The 16,967-nt window shown below is 40.0% G+C and overlaps 1 protein-coding gene across 3 annotated transcripts in view; it reads left to right on the top strand.

The window, feature by feature from the left end:
* Stxbp6 (syntaxin binding protein 6) overlaps positions 1-16,967 on the top strand; it is a 226,511-nt gene that overhangs the window by 54,606 nt on the left and 154,938 nt on the right. For 2 of the 3 annotated variants that reach the window (XM_029484359.2, XM_029484356.2), the window contains exon 2: positions 594-782. The exons of the other annotated variant lie outside the window; for it this stretch is intronic. In XM_029484359.2, the coding sequence (XP_029340219.1) occupies positions 629-782 (154 nt within the window). In that variant the 5' untranslated portion in view covers positions 594-628. The remainder of the gene's footprint in view (positions 1-593; positions 783-16,967) is intronic. 3 annotated transcript variants of the gene reach the window in all.

Here is a 16,967-nt window from a genome sequence, read left to right as displayed (position 1 = left end):
AACACTGGACAATAGTGCACCACAGGAGACCAATAACCAAGAGCTCCTTAGCTGATGAATGGAGGTGAGCAGTGTTAAAATTAATGGTCTTCCTTTTCTTAAATGGCTATTATGGAAAAGATGACACTCATTTCCACCATGAATGCAGTTAGGAAAGTGTATTTACAATGACGTTTAAGATTTGGTAGAGGCACAGAGAACTCAATTTAAGGGTTGTTAGACAGTGGAAAGACTTCTCCACTGCAAGTGTGAATTGTTCCTGGCAAAGGAGGAAGAGGATGGATACTGTTGTCAGGTACGGAAAGGCACAGCTGTGGTAGACACTAGCAACCCCCCTAGAGCCCCTTGCTTGCTGTTCATGTCACCCTGTGTTGGACATTTCAGGTAGTAGAAACACACTCCCTTTTTCCTTGCATCTCTGTAGACAGTGCAACATGAAGAGCTGGCTATGAACGATTCTGGAACTCAGAGGTTAACCTGCAAACTGAACAGCACCACACCTGTAATGCAAACTGAACTGTAAACACTGGCTGCTCATTCCCGTAAGATCTACGATATCGTCAGTTCCAACTTTTCCTTTTCTTTTTCTTCAGAAAATTCCCTGCGTGCCCTCCTGGGTGGCTCTACAATGAGTGCCAAGTCTGCCATCAGCAAGGAAATTTTTGCACCTCTTGATGAAAGAATGCTGGGAGCTGTCCAAGTCAAGAGAAGGACAAAGAAAAAGATTCCTTTCTTGGCAACTGGGGGTCAAGGCGAATACTTAACTTATATCTGCCTGTCAGGTAATGACATTTGTTTTAAGATGGTTAATTCTAAGGCATCCGGAGGGTCTCGTTCATTTGGTAGTGTCTCCCCTTCCACTCTTTTCCCATCTTTGTTCTCCACCCTGCCTTCTCTGTTGATGAGATGCTGAAGTTCAGTCTTCTGGCCCCTGAAGAGTTTCTGCAGAGCCTGGCAGGCCTCTCCTTATTTGTTCTTTCCTTCAGAGGGAGTGTCTGTCCTTCGGGAGTTTTGTTCTAGAACTCTTCTTGGTATTTGGATAATGGTCATTACTAGCAGACTGGGCTTCACTTTTTAAAAAATGTTATTTTTCTTTTTTATTTTTTGCTAGACTGTTGCCAACAGTTAGGAATAGTTTTTCTTGAGACTAGTATTGGTGTTTTCTGGATTAGGACAAAGAAGATTCCGTCCACAAATCATTGCTTTGCCTGACATCCACCTCCTTGTGACGAATAACCATCTGTTTTTCAATGCTTGAAATTTTGTTGGATTATTATTTTTTTTTCTGTTTGTGGTTAGAGAGATCTGTGGGATTTACTGTGGATACAAACCAAGTGTTTTTGTTTTTTTGTTTTTTGTTTTTTGTTTTTGAGATAAAATCCAGATAAATTTTCCATGAGCTTCTGGGTGCTACTAAGCACTAAAGGCATTTGTAATATTTTTTCATGTGATATTTCTCATAATAGGAATGGATAAACTAAGCGTACCACAGTTCATCTGTTACAGAATCTTTTTGAGTTGTGGTTTGGGAATAAAACTTTAATTTTAAAACCCGTTTTTAGCTTTTCAGCAAAATTAAGGATTAGTCAGAATTCATTTCAAGCTATCAGTGACTTCATCGGAGAGATTTGAATTTACGGGACTCTCTTAGGTTGGAATGAAATGAGAGCATAGCACTTCGGTAGGCATGCCTTAGTAATTGTTAGAAGTGAATTTTTATTGACTTAGAGGGTGAGGGAGTCAACCTGGGAAACTATTCTTTGCTTCCTAAATCTGGATTAGGTTGACCAACTTTAAGTATGCTTAGAAGACGCTTGTGTCTCTTTAGCTAAGCACTAACTGACCAAAGAAGGACTAAATTAAAACCAGTGACTACATTTCTCTCTCTCTCTCTCTCTCTCTCTCTCTCTCTCTCTCTCTCTCGATACTTGCTCTTTTTATTTTATGTTTGTGGGAGTTTTTCCTACATGTATGTCTATATGACATGTATGTGTAATGGTGGTGCTAAGGAGGGTGAAGCAGACCTGTTGGAACTTGTGTTATTGACATCTCTGAGCCACGAAGTGTGTACTGGAGGTGAATACAGGCCTTGTGAAAGATTAGACAGCACCCTCAATCACAGACCCAAGTTCTCCAGCTCAAAGAAGCCTTTCTTGGTACTAGCCCAGGATTTTGTTGATAAGATCCATGTCTTAATTTTCATGTTTTAAAATTTGGACCCCAGAGGTTTTTGTTTTGTTTTGTTTTGTTGCCAACAATGTACAAAATATGTGCCAATAATCTTGTTTTGTGTTTTCCTGAGCACAGACATATGACATGCTAACCTTTTTTAAAGCTTGACTCTCTTCACTGCTCTGAGATTTCCTATAGAAACATATCTAAATGAAAAGTGCGTGGTTCAGAAAGCAGTTGAATTTTGCCTGGTCTCTACCTGTAAGCGAAGGACAACAATTTTCTTTGGCCTTTCAATGGATATTATTATCTGCCTGTTTCTGATCATAAAGTATCTGAGAGTGGTAATGGGAATTCTAACAGGCTCCTCAAATGGAGGCATAACCTTCTTCCTTAGAGTTAAAGATAATGACCTGGGACTTTCGGCTGCTGCGTTCCTGTTAATTATCAAGACCTTTGGGTTGGAAATGACAAGAGTTTCTTTGTTTGGTTTTGTTTTTTTGTTTTTGTGTTGTTTTGGCATTCTAATGGAGGAAAATCTGTTATTCTGGAAGTTTTCATCCTCATCATTTTTTTTTTTCATTGTGAGAGGGTATGTGAAGTAGATTTGATAGATTAATAGACAATAGAATGAAAACCAGGGCAGAAAGAACCAGGTAGCGCTCTCTCTCTCTCTCTCTCTCTCTCTCTCTCTCTCTCTCACACACACACACACACAATTAGTTGCATTCTGCTCTTTTACTTAGAGACAAAGTAATGACTTCCTCTATTATTTTGTTTATGTACAGTTTGGAGGCTTATCAGTCCTGGTAAACTAATGTTTTAACTAGCAAGTTAATCAATATTTTTTATCTTTGGCCAAATGTCCTAGGTGCTGAGTGTATACTTATAAGAAAACAAATATACAAGTTAGATGGGTTACTGTGGACATTAATTGCTTTAAAAGAACATCCACATAATTATAAACTATGAATAAAGCAAAAGAAAAATACAAATATGCAGGTCTGGAAGAATTAGTCCTGTTTGGAAGAAAGGGCTTCCATGTCTTGAAGTGGGTTGTGGGAAGACCATTCAGGGAGAGGAAGGGTAGTCTTATTAGCTATGCAAAGGGCCTCAGGGTTTTCCATTTCCTCTAGACTATTAGGGACCACTTCTTTGTAGCTGACTACAGTGGGAGGATTTGAAGGGCAAGCAAGGATGACAGGCCTTTTTCTGCTCTTAGTGTAAATCGCCTGTGCTTTCTGGGAGCTTCTTAGATGAAAACCACTATTCATTTATAGCAGGCAACTTTTGTATTCATTAAGGCAAGGTCTGCAATATTTTTTAACCATCCTTTAAACACTATGAAGCATTAAGATGAAGGGAAAAAAGAAGCTTGCAAAATATGCATGTAGGCATTGGTATATTTATATAGTATCTTAACTAGTCTAGTATTAATGTGATTTTTTTCCTCAATGTCATACATAATTTATGATGTGAGGCCCAGAGGTCTGTGACTATAAAACCTACTACTTTCAGAGAAGTTATATATTGTAAGGAAATATTTTCAATATATACCAAAGTAGAGGAAATAAGAGGATCTATCTTGGGTTTTTTTAGCTATTATTTTGGAAGAAAAAAGGTAGTCATTCCAACTTATTCACAAGGAAATTGAACTTGACAGTTTCTCACTGGACACTCAAGTCAACTCCTTTTTTTTTTGGGGGGGGTGATAAATGTGTGAGTATAATCTGGGTGTGGTGGCACAGACTTTTGATTCTAGCACTTCAGAGGCAGAGGCAGATGGATCTCTGGATTCAAGGCAAGCCTGATCTACTGAGTGATTTCCGGGTCAGCCAGGATACATAGAGAAAACTTTGCCTTATAAAATGAAAGAATGCAAGCAAATGAGCAAAAACTGTTCATATGAAAGTCTTACAAAATGAGCCAGTCACAGAACCGTATATATAACCATGTACTTAGTAAATATCTCACACTTAGTAAATTCCTCCCATATGACAGGTTGTAAATTCCTAACAACAGAAACCAAAGATAATTAAAATCTCAACCTATGTTGAGTGAATGAACAAAGTATTTTATACCTATGCGGTAGAATTTATCCAGTAGTGAAAAGAAATGAACTACCAGTACATGTGGCCACATGGACAGACAAGTGTGGAAAACATCATTAGGATGTTCAAAGCTAGAACTGGTATGTTCTTCTAAGTTCCTCATAGTACCTCCCATATTTCTAGGTGAAGTTATATGTTAAGTACTTATTAGAGGCTGCTATTTGGATTTATGACTGGCTTGTTATTTGACAGATTCGGGTATAGACTTGGAACTATTAATACATTCAAAGGATAAAGATTCAGGTTATCTCCCCATGATAATTTGAGTCTGTAAATTAAACTGATCCATGCTAAATTAAAATTGCTTTGTTCTTACAGTCCACTTTTCTGCTGAAATACTGTAATTTTCATCCTTACAACCTGTTTACCTGATTCTATTTTAATTTAGTATGTATAATATTTGATATTAGCTCTCATATTCATAAATGGATCCACTCTCTCCCTGGCTGCTGCTATGCCCCCACAGAAGGAGCACATGAAAACCAATTTTTGTGATTAGCACATTCTTTTACATATCTTGTTAGCACAGAAAAACCTTAGTTCTTCTCAAATTATTACAGATTTGTAGAACGAACAAAATTGTGTTAAAAAAAAGTTCTGAATACACTCTGATGAAGTAATTTATGCAGATGTGTTCCACAGAAGGCTGTAGATTAGGAGGACGGGAGCTGGTGCTTCTGCCCTGTATCTTAGCAGCTGTTAACCTTAGTGTTCAAGGGAGTAAGTAACCCTGGAACCTTTTGAGGAACACTAACGCTGGCCTCTTCCAGGACGCACTAACTTCACCAGGAAGCTTGGGGAAAACTATCTGCATTATGCAGGTATTAAATGCATTTTACCATTTGAGGGACTTAGACTATGGACTGTGCACTGGAATATGTGACATAATGCCTTATTTGGGGTATTGAATTTTATTTAAAAGAGTACTTTTTAGTTCCCTTCTACAGTTCTACAGTTTTATGTGCTTCCATTAAGAAGTAAAATCTAGGCTGGTGCTAACGTACCCCCATGCCTCTGACTTCGCTCGGGTGGTATCCGAAAGGGTGGAGTCTCCTCTGTTTACAGGTGATAGAGAAGTGTTCCTTTTTCATATGTCGCTTCTTCCTATTCATGTCGAAGGCGTTCATTAATAGACATTTATACAGGTGTAGGACTTGTCAGGGTACACCTCTATTATGAAGATTTGGTACTTAAATTCAGCCATAAGGTGAAGTAACTTTGGAAAGCAATGAAATCCAAAACAAAGTTACCCTTGTTATCTTATTTCTGTTATTTTTCTTGTAGTCTTTTTAGTCTTATAGAACTGCCATGTTCTCTGTAATGTTTATTGATAATCTTTCTCTTTGTAATAATGAAACCATTGGTTAAAATAGTCATAACCATTGGCTCCATTTCTTTCCCTATGGTCATCCATCCTACCCTTACAATACTGCTGTGATGTAGTTCTTTGCATTTTTTTTGGTGAGGAACTGAAGACAGACATGAATTAGCTTGCTTAAGAATGTTGTCATGAGTAGCAGTACCTGGTTTTGAACCTGGGTAGCTTGACCCTAGTTTGTGTTCCCTTAATGACTGTGCTCTGCTTTCTACTGGCATAAGAGTTGCGTGAGAATCCCAAAACCAACATCCTTCTTCACTATCTCAAGCAGCTGATGAGCATTCCTTGGCTTTGCCTTGTTTCCTACAGGTTATGCTTTCGGCTTTTGGCTGGATGGTAAGATTTGTAAGCCAAGCTGTAAATCTCATACACATCTAAAGGTGCTACTAGTAGATATATTTGAGTCTTAGAAACCGACTCCCCAGAGCAATTCAGTGTCTCCTCATAGTGACCTGGCTATGCACAAACTTGGTTTGTTTGTTCATTTGTAGAATAGAAGAGTTCTTAGGGGTTCTTACGACTCTAGGTAATTTCTTGTGAAAATTAATAGGAATATCATTATCTTTTTCTGAAGTCCCTTTGAACAGATGAGCCCAACAGTAGACAACCAGGAAGTTACTATGTACCACCTCAGTTAATCAACATGCTAGCTTCTGTTATTTCTGCTCTCCAGATGACCCAGCCAGAGCTAAGAGGATAAGTGCCCTGCATGAAGTGGAACAGCGAGATAACACAGGGCTGAGACCACACGCAAGAAAGACTCTCTGCTCCAAAGTATACACACTTTCAAATATTTTTCTCCAGCACAGAGCTAGGTCTGAAGAACAGAGCTCTCCCATTCCCTTAACACAACATGAAGACATTCCTTGAGCAGAATGCTCTGGTCTCTGGGGACCTAGAGGAAGTCCTGGCAGGCACTTTAGCTTTTCTAGTGGTTTAGCACGCAGGCGGAGTTTGCTTTTCCCATTCTCTCCTGTGTGTGTTCCAGGACCCAAACCAGATGGAAACAAGGGAAAGCTCTTGACAGAGGCTGATGCCAAAACATTTCATTTAAAAAGGAAACGCCATCTGTGCACTCTCCCACCACCCAACCCCCTGTTTCCAGGAGCAGTTTCACAGCTGACTCACTCACTTGTGTTGGATAGGATAGTTTTCAGTAATTGCAAAGGTAGAACAAGTGGCTAGGGAGCTCCCGAGACAGAGTTCCCTCTGGATTGTGGCTAAGCAAGGCAAGGGGCTGTAGGTATCCCAACAGTAGCTAAGCAAGGAGGGACTGTTGTCAAACACATGCGTGGTTCTTTAGTTTGGGGCTTTTCTCAGCTTGTGCTTTTAGAGGATAGTGCGCTTTGTCGTGATGCTGAGACATCACCTGGGATTGATCAGTACATTGTGGGCAGAGGTGTAAATCCTACGAGTCTCTCTTATCTTTGCATTTCTATCCCTATATTGTGGAGCACCAACTTAGACATCCAGTTAGTGTCTGCTAAGGCATTGATTGATACCCTACTTTGCCGAAGCTTTGAGGCTCAGTGTTCTGATTGCCAAAGTGGGAGTGTTTGTTACCAGTACTCGAGGATAGTTTAAAAGGTAACTGGGCTCTGGATGTATCTATGTAGTGCCTGAAACAGATGCCATTCAACCTGAGCAGTGTCAGGTTTATGTTAGGCAATGCTAATTCATCGGCGGGGTTTTAAAATGTATGGCTGTGACAGACATGGATACTTGTATCATGTGAAGCACTGTCACACAGCAGATCAGATTTGGTTTCCCTCCTGCTCCCCTGGGGCTCTCTGCCCCGGCTTCACTGACACTCCTTCCTGTGGTCCACCCAACAACAATCTCAGTCATTCTGATCCTCGCATCCTAAGTCAGCTTCTCTTAAATCTCTTTACTCCAAAATTATTTCCAACCTCCCTCCTCAAGGTCCACTCTTAGCTGGCATCGTATGCATTGCTGTTCTGTTTCAGGGATTTGCGATGAAAACTTAAGGATATGACCTCATGGGTGTTTATGGATTGCCCTGTATGTTGGGAGTAAGAACACGCTTAATCAAAGAACCCGCTCAGTCGGTCAGGTTCCCGTCTCTGAAACGTGAGAGGCTATTTTTTTCTACACCTATCTTCAGTACTTCAAAAGAAGAAACAAAATGGAACAAAACATTCTCTGGGGTCAGTCAAGTGCACTGCTAACCAAACAACAGAAGTGGGAGAGGCTGACACAGATGCCTCGGGCCCAACTTTTAAAGGCAGCTCAGGTTTTTATTTGTTTCTGCAATTCTTTCCTGTTACTGTGGTGTGTGTGTGTGTATATGGGGAGAGAGAGAGAGAGAGAGAGAGAGAGAGAGAGACTATGATTGATTGATATTTTACCCTAATTAGTTATGATAAACCATATGCAGAATTTTCCAGAAGAAACAGCAACTGACCAGAAGCACAGGGAGTGCACTTGGCAGGTTCTCCAGGACTGTAAAGCTCAGCCTGCCAATTGCCTACTGTTCTCTGAGCACAAGTGTGCTCGCAACCACATCCACACTGCCACTTGGCACCTCGCTGCTGGGGTTCCTCCGTTCTGTTCTGATCACCAGATGTGAGCCTCTAAAAGGGTGGGCTTTAGCAGCAGGGACTTCACGCATGCCTGCTGAGGTTCTCTGGTTTCCATACTGCAAAGCCTGAGCTCAGGGCTAACTCTGGGGTTTAAGACGGATCAGAATGGCTGAGGCTTCCTTTGACTCTGCAGAAGTTGCTGTTACTCACAATGAGATGCTGCTGGTGTCTTTCTCTCAGTTCCCTTTAAATTCATTAAATTGCTGAGCAGAAGATTTTATTCCACCCAATGGTCCAGTTACCAAGGAGAAAATAGGGAAGTGTCTTTTGTCTTCAGACTTTGAGAGTCATCTAAAATGAGCGATTTATAAATGCTTCCATTGTGACCCATAGTAGAAAGCTGCTGCCTCCGAATCTTGAAGTGCCTCCGAATCTTGAAGTACCTGAGTGTTTTCCCTGCAGGCTGAGCCTGTGTATGAAGAATAAATGATCATTTAATGGGTGCTTACTGCATCAGATCTTTTCTCACAGGGATAATTTTCAGTCTATGTTTCCTTCAGGAGGGCTATTGAGATCAAAATGGGGACTGCATTTTGTGTTTTAGTTGTAACCTCTATGATGATGTAATTTCTGTCACTTCCACCCACCTTCTGAACACAAGTTATTTTTTATCTACCATATGTGGACCCCATGTGGTTGAGGCTGTGGAGCTCATGTTAGACTGCATGCAAACCATGCATCTATCTGCTTAACAAACCACATTGCTCTGTGAAGCCCATGAGTGCTTGGAAGTGGATTTGCCATGCCAAGCGTATACCTGTCTGTTATTCCTTAAGATCCACGTTTCTATTTTCATAACGGAAACACTGGAAGCTGAAAGTGACCCTCCTAAGCAGCATCCTCTCAGTTCTGACATCTGACCAGAATCCTTTCTATATTCAATGGATTTATGAAGGTTAAAGCATTTCTCTGCACACTTGTGGCTACATATACTCATACACATACAATATATGAAACATACATACCCATATGCACATATGTGTATTTGAAACAAGTCATTACCATTAGACAAAAAAAAGGGGAGGAGGGAAAGAAAAATCCAAATGTGAAATATGTACAAATCCTGACATTGGCTTTTTTAACTTTCACACTTTTAATTATTTCTTCACTATGATATCCTATATATAATTTTGTCCTCTTATTTAACATGATAAGAAGAATTTTATTTTGCATATTTTAAAGAAGATAGCTTTAATGGTTTCTTGTCTGCCACAGATCCATTTGTTTCTGGGCTGGCTGGAATTTTTTTTTTCAATTTTTTTAATCATGAGAAATAAATAATGATTTTGACATTAGATATTTTGGACTTTGAGTTGCATTATTTAGCTCATGCTGACCTCAAATTTAAAATCCATTTGCTTTATTCTCCAAGTGCAATCATGAACCACCAGGCCTGGTTTGCATGCATTGCTTATAAATGAATAAACTGGGCACTGTGTGGATGACTAATAGGAAGTGCCTACAGTACTAGAGGGTAGTAGGGTATGACTAGAACTTTAGTCCTCTGTTCCCTATGAATGTTTGCCCTGGATGAAAAGTAATTGATTTCCAAACCTAGTTCTGGGGTCTGAAGAGATGCTCAGAAGTAAGAGCACTAGCTAGCTGCTCTTGTAGAGGTTCTCAATACCCACTTGGTGGCTCACAAATTCAGTTCTAGGACTATCTGGTGCTCTCTTCTGGCCACCGCAGGCATTGCTTGCACACAGTATGCATATATGTGTGGACAAAACACTCATACATGTAACTGTTTTAAAATTAAGTCATCCAGAATCCCTTTAAAGTATAATATTCTATTTATTTTTGTGTATTTAACAGTCAGTGAACAATACATAGGCTATTTAATATTGTCTCCCTTCAAGTCCTCTTTGATATAATAAGATCCTTGAAACTTTAAGGATTATGCTGTAATTTGATTTCAACACACATAGGAGGGTATGTATACGTATACTGCCATATGTGACTGAGACTGTTTGCAGAAAAAGGGAAGAAGGTATTTAAAATACTTAAGAGTGCAGCCTGACCAAGCTGCAAAAGAGGAGCTTTGATGTCTGGCTAGCTTGCCTGCAAAATCATTAGTCATTTTCTATTGGCTTTGTTAGATGAGGTATTAGAGAAATAATAAATGTCATCCAAAATGCTTACGCTTTTCATTTTAGGTCAGTGCATTTAATTAATAATTTACTTTGACATTTTATCAGATACAACACCTGAACCTACAAAGCAACAGAGTTAATAGGTAATAACTTCTTAGGGTTTTCCCCTGCACAGTACTAGATTTTCATGTCTACAAAGAAACCATAGTCATTCCCAAAGTTAATTCCAAGAACAAGAACAGACTCACAGAGATTGAGTGGCTGACCTAGCATCATAGAACTACTGCTGTTAGGCGAAAGAAAGAAAGAAAAAAAGAAAGAAAGAAAGAAAGAAAGAAAGAAAGAAAGAAAGAAAGAAAGAAAGGACGAACCTAATATTTTACCTCTTTTTTTTTTTTTTTTCCCCGAGACAGGATTTCTTTATATAGCCCTAGCTGTCCTGGAACTCACTTTGCACACCAGGCTGGCCTCGAACTCAGAAATCCACCTGCCTCTGCCTCCCGAGTGCTGGGATTAATATTTTACCTTTTGCTGACCTGATTTTTCCCTCTGGCTATAGCAGATGAGGAAGGAATGAGTTTCAGGTGAGGTTAACTTGGGTGTCTGAAGTGAACATCAGGCTGTATCTCCACAGTTCCTGTTCACACCGTGACAAAGAGTGAACTGCAACACACAGTGAGCTGTGGGTTCAGGAGGCACCTGTCCCTTTTGAGGTTTAATGATTGTACGGATATGAGTTTGTCCATAAAAGGCAGCTGTGCAGTTCTGTCCTTTTTCTCTGCCAGGTTCTTCTAGACATGGAGACCCGGAAAGTGCATAGGGGAAGTACTTTGAAAGGAAAAGCCTGGTGTTCTTTTACTTTTGTCTTTAATTTAATATCTCATCAACTCCCAATGTGTGCTGTACACACGCTTCTAGTTGTACACTAGAATGACTTCTAGGTCATTCACTGCAGTGTGGGGCGACCCACCAAGAGCCACATTCTATAAATCGGACTCTCCCTCTCTGAGAAACCATCAGTGATTCATAGCTCCTTAGCTATTGGTAGGAAGCCATGAAGCACCAACCTCATGCTAAAATGTTGACTAGTTTGATCTTGGGCAGATAACCATGGCTGCTGTGTACCTTCCAGTACCATAAATGCTAGCCAATAGGGAAGATGTTTCTAGCTGGGTACCAGCTCTACTTCTCCATGTTCAAGTACATAAGTAAGTGTTGTCTTCAATAATAGAGCCCTACTGTCTGGTTATAGAGATTAACCACTAGCCTTCACAGTATCCTGTGGTATTTACAGGGTTAGGAATATATAATTCATATATATATATGATATATGTGTGATATATTACACATGTATGTAATATATTAGGAAGCCTCTATGATAGTAGGTATTTATATGGCTTTTCAAAGGGCCTTTCATGTTAGTTGTTCCTCCCCATATTCCTTCCTTTACACTGTATTCCAATCCTCCATACTTAATCATTGTGTTCTAGTTTGCCATTTATCACTTTATAACACTATATCTCCCTTTCCTTGGTAGATTCCCCCAATTCTACCCTGGTACTAGCTTACCTTCTGTGGTTATTCAATCAATATAAAGATATTCAAAACGTAAAAGCGAACATGCATATATATCTAAAGCATCCACAAATAGAAAATATGCATTTGTTTTTCCTAGGCCTGGGTTGCCGCACTCAGGTTTCATTTCTCTTAACAGCTGGTTAATATTGTATTTTGTAAATGTACTAAAAAAACTGAACATCAAGAAAACAAATGACCCTATTTAAAAATTGACTACAGAACTCAGCAGAGAGTTCTCAAAAGATGTAACAAAAATGGTTGGGCTAAGAAGCACTTAAGAAAGTGTTCAATATCCTTAGCCATAAAGGAAATACAAATAAAAACTATTTTGAAATTTCTTCTACCAGAGTCAGAATGGCCAAGATTAATAAAACAAATGACAGTGCATAGCAGTTAGGATGCAGGGAAAGGGTGGGGGCAGGGCGGTGGGGAGAATTGTAAACTAGGGCTAGGAGAAGTGTAAGCTTGTACAACAATATGGAAATCAGTGTGGCTCTTCCTCAGGGAGCTGGCAATAGATCTACCCCAGGATACACTCAAAGGCCTCTCTATCCTACCACACTGGTACCTGCGCATCCAGTTTCTTCTCTATTCATAACAGCCAGAAATTGGAGACAGCCTAGACAGCCACTAACTGATGAATATGTCTGAAGTTTTTGAATGATTTATAGATAAATAAAATAAAAAAGTGAAAGTTCCAGACTCCTGATGAGAGTTCTAAGAGGTGGTAATCTTGCTTACTGTACTAATAATTCCTGGCCAGTGGACTCTAATGCATTTGTAAAGTCTCTGACCTAAGAAATAACGCCTTGATGTGGTGAGCATCCAAACACAAGGGGTGCCTGTCCCAATGGTTAGCACCTAGTGGCTTCACTAGCACCAAAAGCACAGCAAATGGCTCCAACCTACCTCAAGTTGTCTGTTCTACGGAAACCTGGCGGATACAGTTATTTGTTTCCATTCTAATGTTTGTTTTGAATTCCGCTGCATGTGACCATCTGCAGCTTTGCTTTTGGTACATTATCATCAGGACGAGCTGAGATTTATTTAGTTCTGAAGCTTCTTGGCCACTTGTACAGTTCTTAAAAAAAGGAAACCTATATTTCCTTTCTGGACTTGCTTCTTATCGATTCATGCAAGGGAGCCACCTTCTTTGCTGATACAGCAATGTCCTTGGTTGCTGGATGGGCAGTTAGTTCTTGGGACTAGTGCCTTTCCTTTTTTTGTACACGATTCTATGTTTCTGTTGGTTGTTATATTGTGTATGCATAGATCGTTTGTTTTAGGGTTGCCATGACAACCTTCTTTCGGAAAGACATTTATGAACTTAAATTCCAACACAGTGGCCCCACACCCACAGGCTACATTCCAGTGCCTCTTGCTCATGCCTGAAACCGTGTGTAGTGATAAGTCCTATGGGTGTATGCTGCTCTGTCTAGCATCCCTATGATTCAAGTTATCTTAGAAATTAATACAGAAAGAAATAAGCAAAATAATAATAAACAATTATTAACAGTGTACTGTAAGAAGGTACTGAAAGCCTGAGCTTATTTCTGGGATTTTCTATTTAATACATTTCACTGCTGTTGACCACTGGCAACTGAAACCAGGGGAAGCTAAAGCAGATGAAGGGAGACTGCTGTGTTCTTTCTGAGATCCAATGTGCCACATCTCCCAAGAGAAAAGTAAGTCATAAACCTCTCTTTCACTGGAGTTTGGAGCTGCTACAAATACCATTTTTTTCCCTCTCTCCTCCAACAACATAAGAGTTAGCCCTGAGGTTGAACTCTACTTCCTTTTCTTTTAAGTACTGGGCATCAAACCAGAGCCTTGCGTGTGTTAGGAAGACACCCAGCCACTGAGCTGTGTCCTCAACTCTGCACTTAATTCTTTGCGTTTTAGACACCCAGGGCGGGGTAACCCTGCTCTGCCTGTTTCCCCAGCTAACGATTGCTACACGGGTGCCCTTGGCTGGCCAGTGCCTCTGCATCCTATCATGCCATCTGCTGCTTTTTATTCTGAAATCTATCTTTCTCTCTCCTCACTGGCATTCTCAAAAAATCCAGCTACTCAGAGGGCCTAATCTAAAATATTAGTCAAGAAATAGTACAGTTCGTAACACCTTTGCAAACTGCAGTGCCATTGCAAATGGACACATTGCCCTGGGGTTTGTACCTACAGAAGGTGACTTTGCAAAGCAGTGGTGCTAAGGGCTCCAGCTTTTTGCATTTATTGAGCAATTATTATCCATGCTGTGCTTTCCTAGCATTTACATTTGGGCTTGGTACAAACAATATGACAAATACCTGAGATTTACCTGGATTTTAGTATTTCATGGACTTTGTATTTCTTTTAACATTTGTGTGTGTGTGTGTGTGTGTGTGCGTGTTAACAAGAATAGTACTGAAAAAACAAACCTTGATGCCAAGGAGCTTTGAGCTATACATTTTCATAGATTGGCTCATTAGGACCAGGAGCACAGCAAATGACTCCTTTGGTTTCAGAAGCAATGCTTGTGTGGTTTTTAAAAAATCCCTATTTAACCAGCCTTTCAAATAAATATTTTTTGCTTACCACTGTGATGATTGGAGTCTTATTGCCAAGACGTAATGTTTCAAAATTGCTTCCTTCCCAAATCTCATAGCTCTGTGGACACGGAGGTCAGGAGCAGAAAAGAACCATTTTCTCTATTTAATGTGTTCTTTGAGTCTTTGCTGGAAATAGCAGGACATGAGCATGGGGAGAGTATTTCAGAAAGGACTTGAGATTTCCTCATGGCCACTTTTAACTTTTGACCAGATGAAGGAAGAGATCAGTGGTAGTCAGAAATCTTGAGAGGCTATGGCACTTGGTTTACACAAATCATCCAGTGTTCTACAGTATAGTTAACTAGTTAGCATCGCAACCTATTCTGTATTAAAAGTAAAATTTGACCTGAAATCATTATATAGATTTAATTTACTACTTAGATAAGTATACAGAATCCAAGTGTTACTTCTGATTCTTGTGTTGTGACTGACATTTTGTGGAGGATCATTTTCCTAAGTTTCGTGTGAGTCACAATGACAGAGTTGTCTGCATATGTTAGCAAATTAGGAATGATAAGCCACTGCTGAAGTGAATCTCTTCCACCATTCCTATAGTACCAGACTGGAGAAACGTGTGGCCCAGTATGGTTCAAGTGAGAGTTCTGTGTGCATAGTCTGTTATTCTTCCATTTATGTGTCAGTAGTAAGTTCAGGAAGTACAACGGAATTTTGTAAAGGCAAAAGTGTTGGGGGAGAGAGAAACATGAACTTTCTAGCTATAAAATATACAAAGTCACTTGCCCACTTAAAGCTGTAATTTTCACATACATACAGGTTGATTGTGAAACTGGTGTGTGGTCCTAGACACCTAGAATCTTAATACGCAGAGGTTACAGCCTAGTTCAAGGTCAGTCGGAGCTACATAGTGAGACCTGTCTAAAAACACCAAATCAAATACTTATTTTAAAAAATTGAGTGCTATCAGGAGACATGCAGTGGCAAGCTGGTGGAGGTTTAACCTAAACAAGGCTGGATGTGTATGGAGGCTAAGTATGCTGGAAGGTTCGGGTGCTGTCCAGTGTCAGTCATACCCAAGTCTGTTTCCATCTTGTCCATGTCTTTCTACCTCTGATCACAGAATGTGCTCGACCTGTGTGTACTTCTTTACTTTCTTGATAGTAAAGATTACTTGTGCCTTATGAGTTTGGTATGGAAGTTGTAGAGATCGCCAGCTTCTGACCTGGTACATCATAGACCTTGGTCAGAGCTAGTTGACAATCCTGAATACACTGTATTTGGTGAAGAGTTTAGAATCCTGCTGACTGTGGCTCTAGTCTCAGGAATTGGAAGGGCCATAAGAGTATGTATGCTTAATGCTTAAAATGCAATATGTGTAAGTGCAGAATGCAGTGGGACACACCACTCGTCTGTGGTCTGTGTCTGTCTTACCTGCTGACATCCGCAGTGCCTTGACCATAATTACCATCAGGAGAGTGAGAACTGAGTTTTTGGTTTTGAAGGCAATGTCACTGTGTTGCAAAGCAATACAACCACACAAATACCTGCCTTGTTTTGTGTGAGGTTTTGTTTTCCTAGACTTTGAGGACAGATAAATACCTACTGTGGTGGTTTGAATAAAAATCGTCCCCATTGGGAGTGCCACTATTAGGAGGTGTGGCTTTGTTGAAGTAGGTGTGTTCTTGTTGGAGGAAGTGTGTCACTGGGGGTGGACTGTGAGGTTTCAGAAGTACAAGCCAGGCATGATGGCTCACTTAACCTTCCTGCTGCCTAAGGATCCAGATGTAGAACTCTACACAATTTCTCCAGCGTCATGTCTTCCTTCTCACTTCCACAATGGTAATGGACTAAACCTCTGAACTGTAAGCTAGCCCCAATTAAATATTTTTTTCATAAGAGTTGCTGTGGTCATGTTGTTTATTTACAGCACTGAAACTGTAACTAAGACACCTACCTTACTATTTTGTTTGAGTTTTTTTTTTTTTAACTTTATTTTTAAGCTATGTGCTGTCAATTCTTAGTTTCTTCTTCAAATGTCTTTGTGCTATGGAGAGTCTAAAGCCCTAGTAAGCTGCTATGAGCTGCTGCATAACCAGTCCCTAAGGATCTTGAATTTCTTGCAACTTGATAACATTCATTCAGGATATAAAAGAAACTTCCAAAAAACAATTTCTCATTTAACATTTTATTTTTTCCATTTTCATTTTTATGCAAATGCAATTTGTTTGGATTTTTTTTTTCACCTTCAAATACGGACTTGCTTTGCACTGTCTCAGTCCCTGGCTATATCTTGCATGTCCCCACATGCAGATAGATGCAAAACCCTTAGCAGCAGTTGCGTGAGCCTCTAGGTCACAAGGCTGAACTCCCCATTGAAGTCCTGTTCTTTTTCTGTGCAACATCAGTCAAAGCTGCAGTGAGTTTGGCCCCTTAGTTCCAACCCTTGTAACCAGATCATTAAGAGGCAATGTTTTCTTCAAGTTACT

Source organism: Mus caroli, unplaced genomic scaffold (assembly GCF_978045245.1).
Source record: "Mus caroli unplaced genomic scaffold, Mus_caroli_1 scaffold_14, whole genome shotgun sequence".
Taxonomy (NCBI): domain Eukaryota; kingdom Metazoa; phylum Chordata; class Mammalia; order Rodentia; family Muridae; genus Mus; species Mus caroli.
The sequence above is the reverse complement of the archived record's forward strand: the minus strand, read 5'-3'. Positions and strand labels throughout refer to the sequence as shown.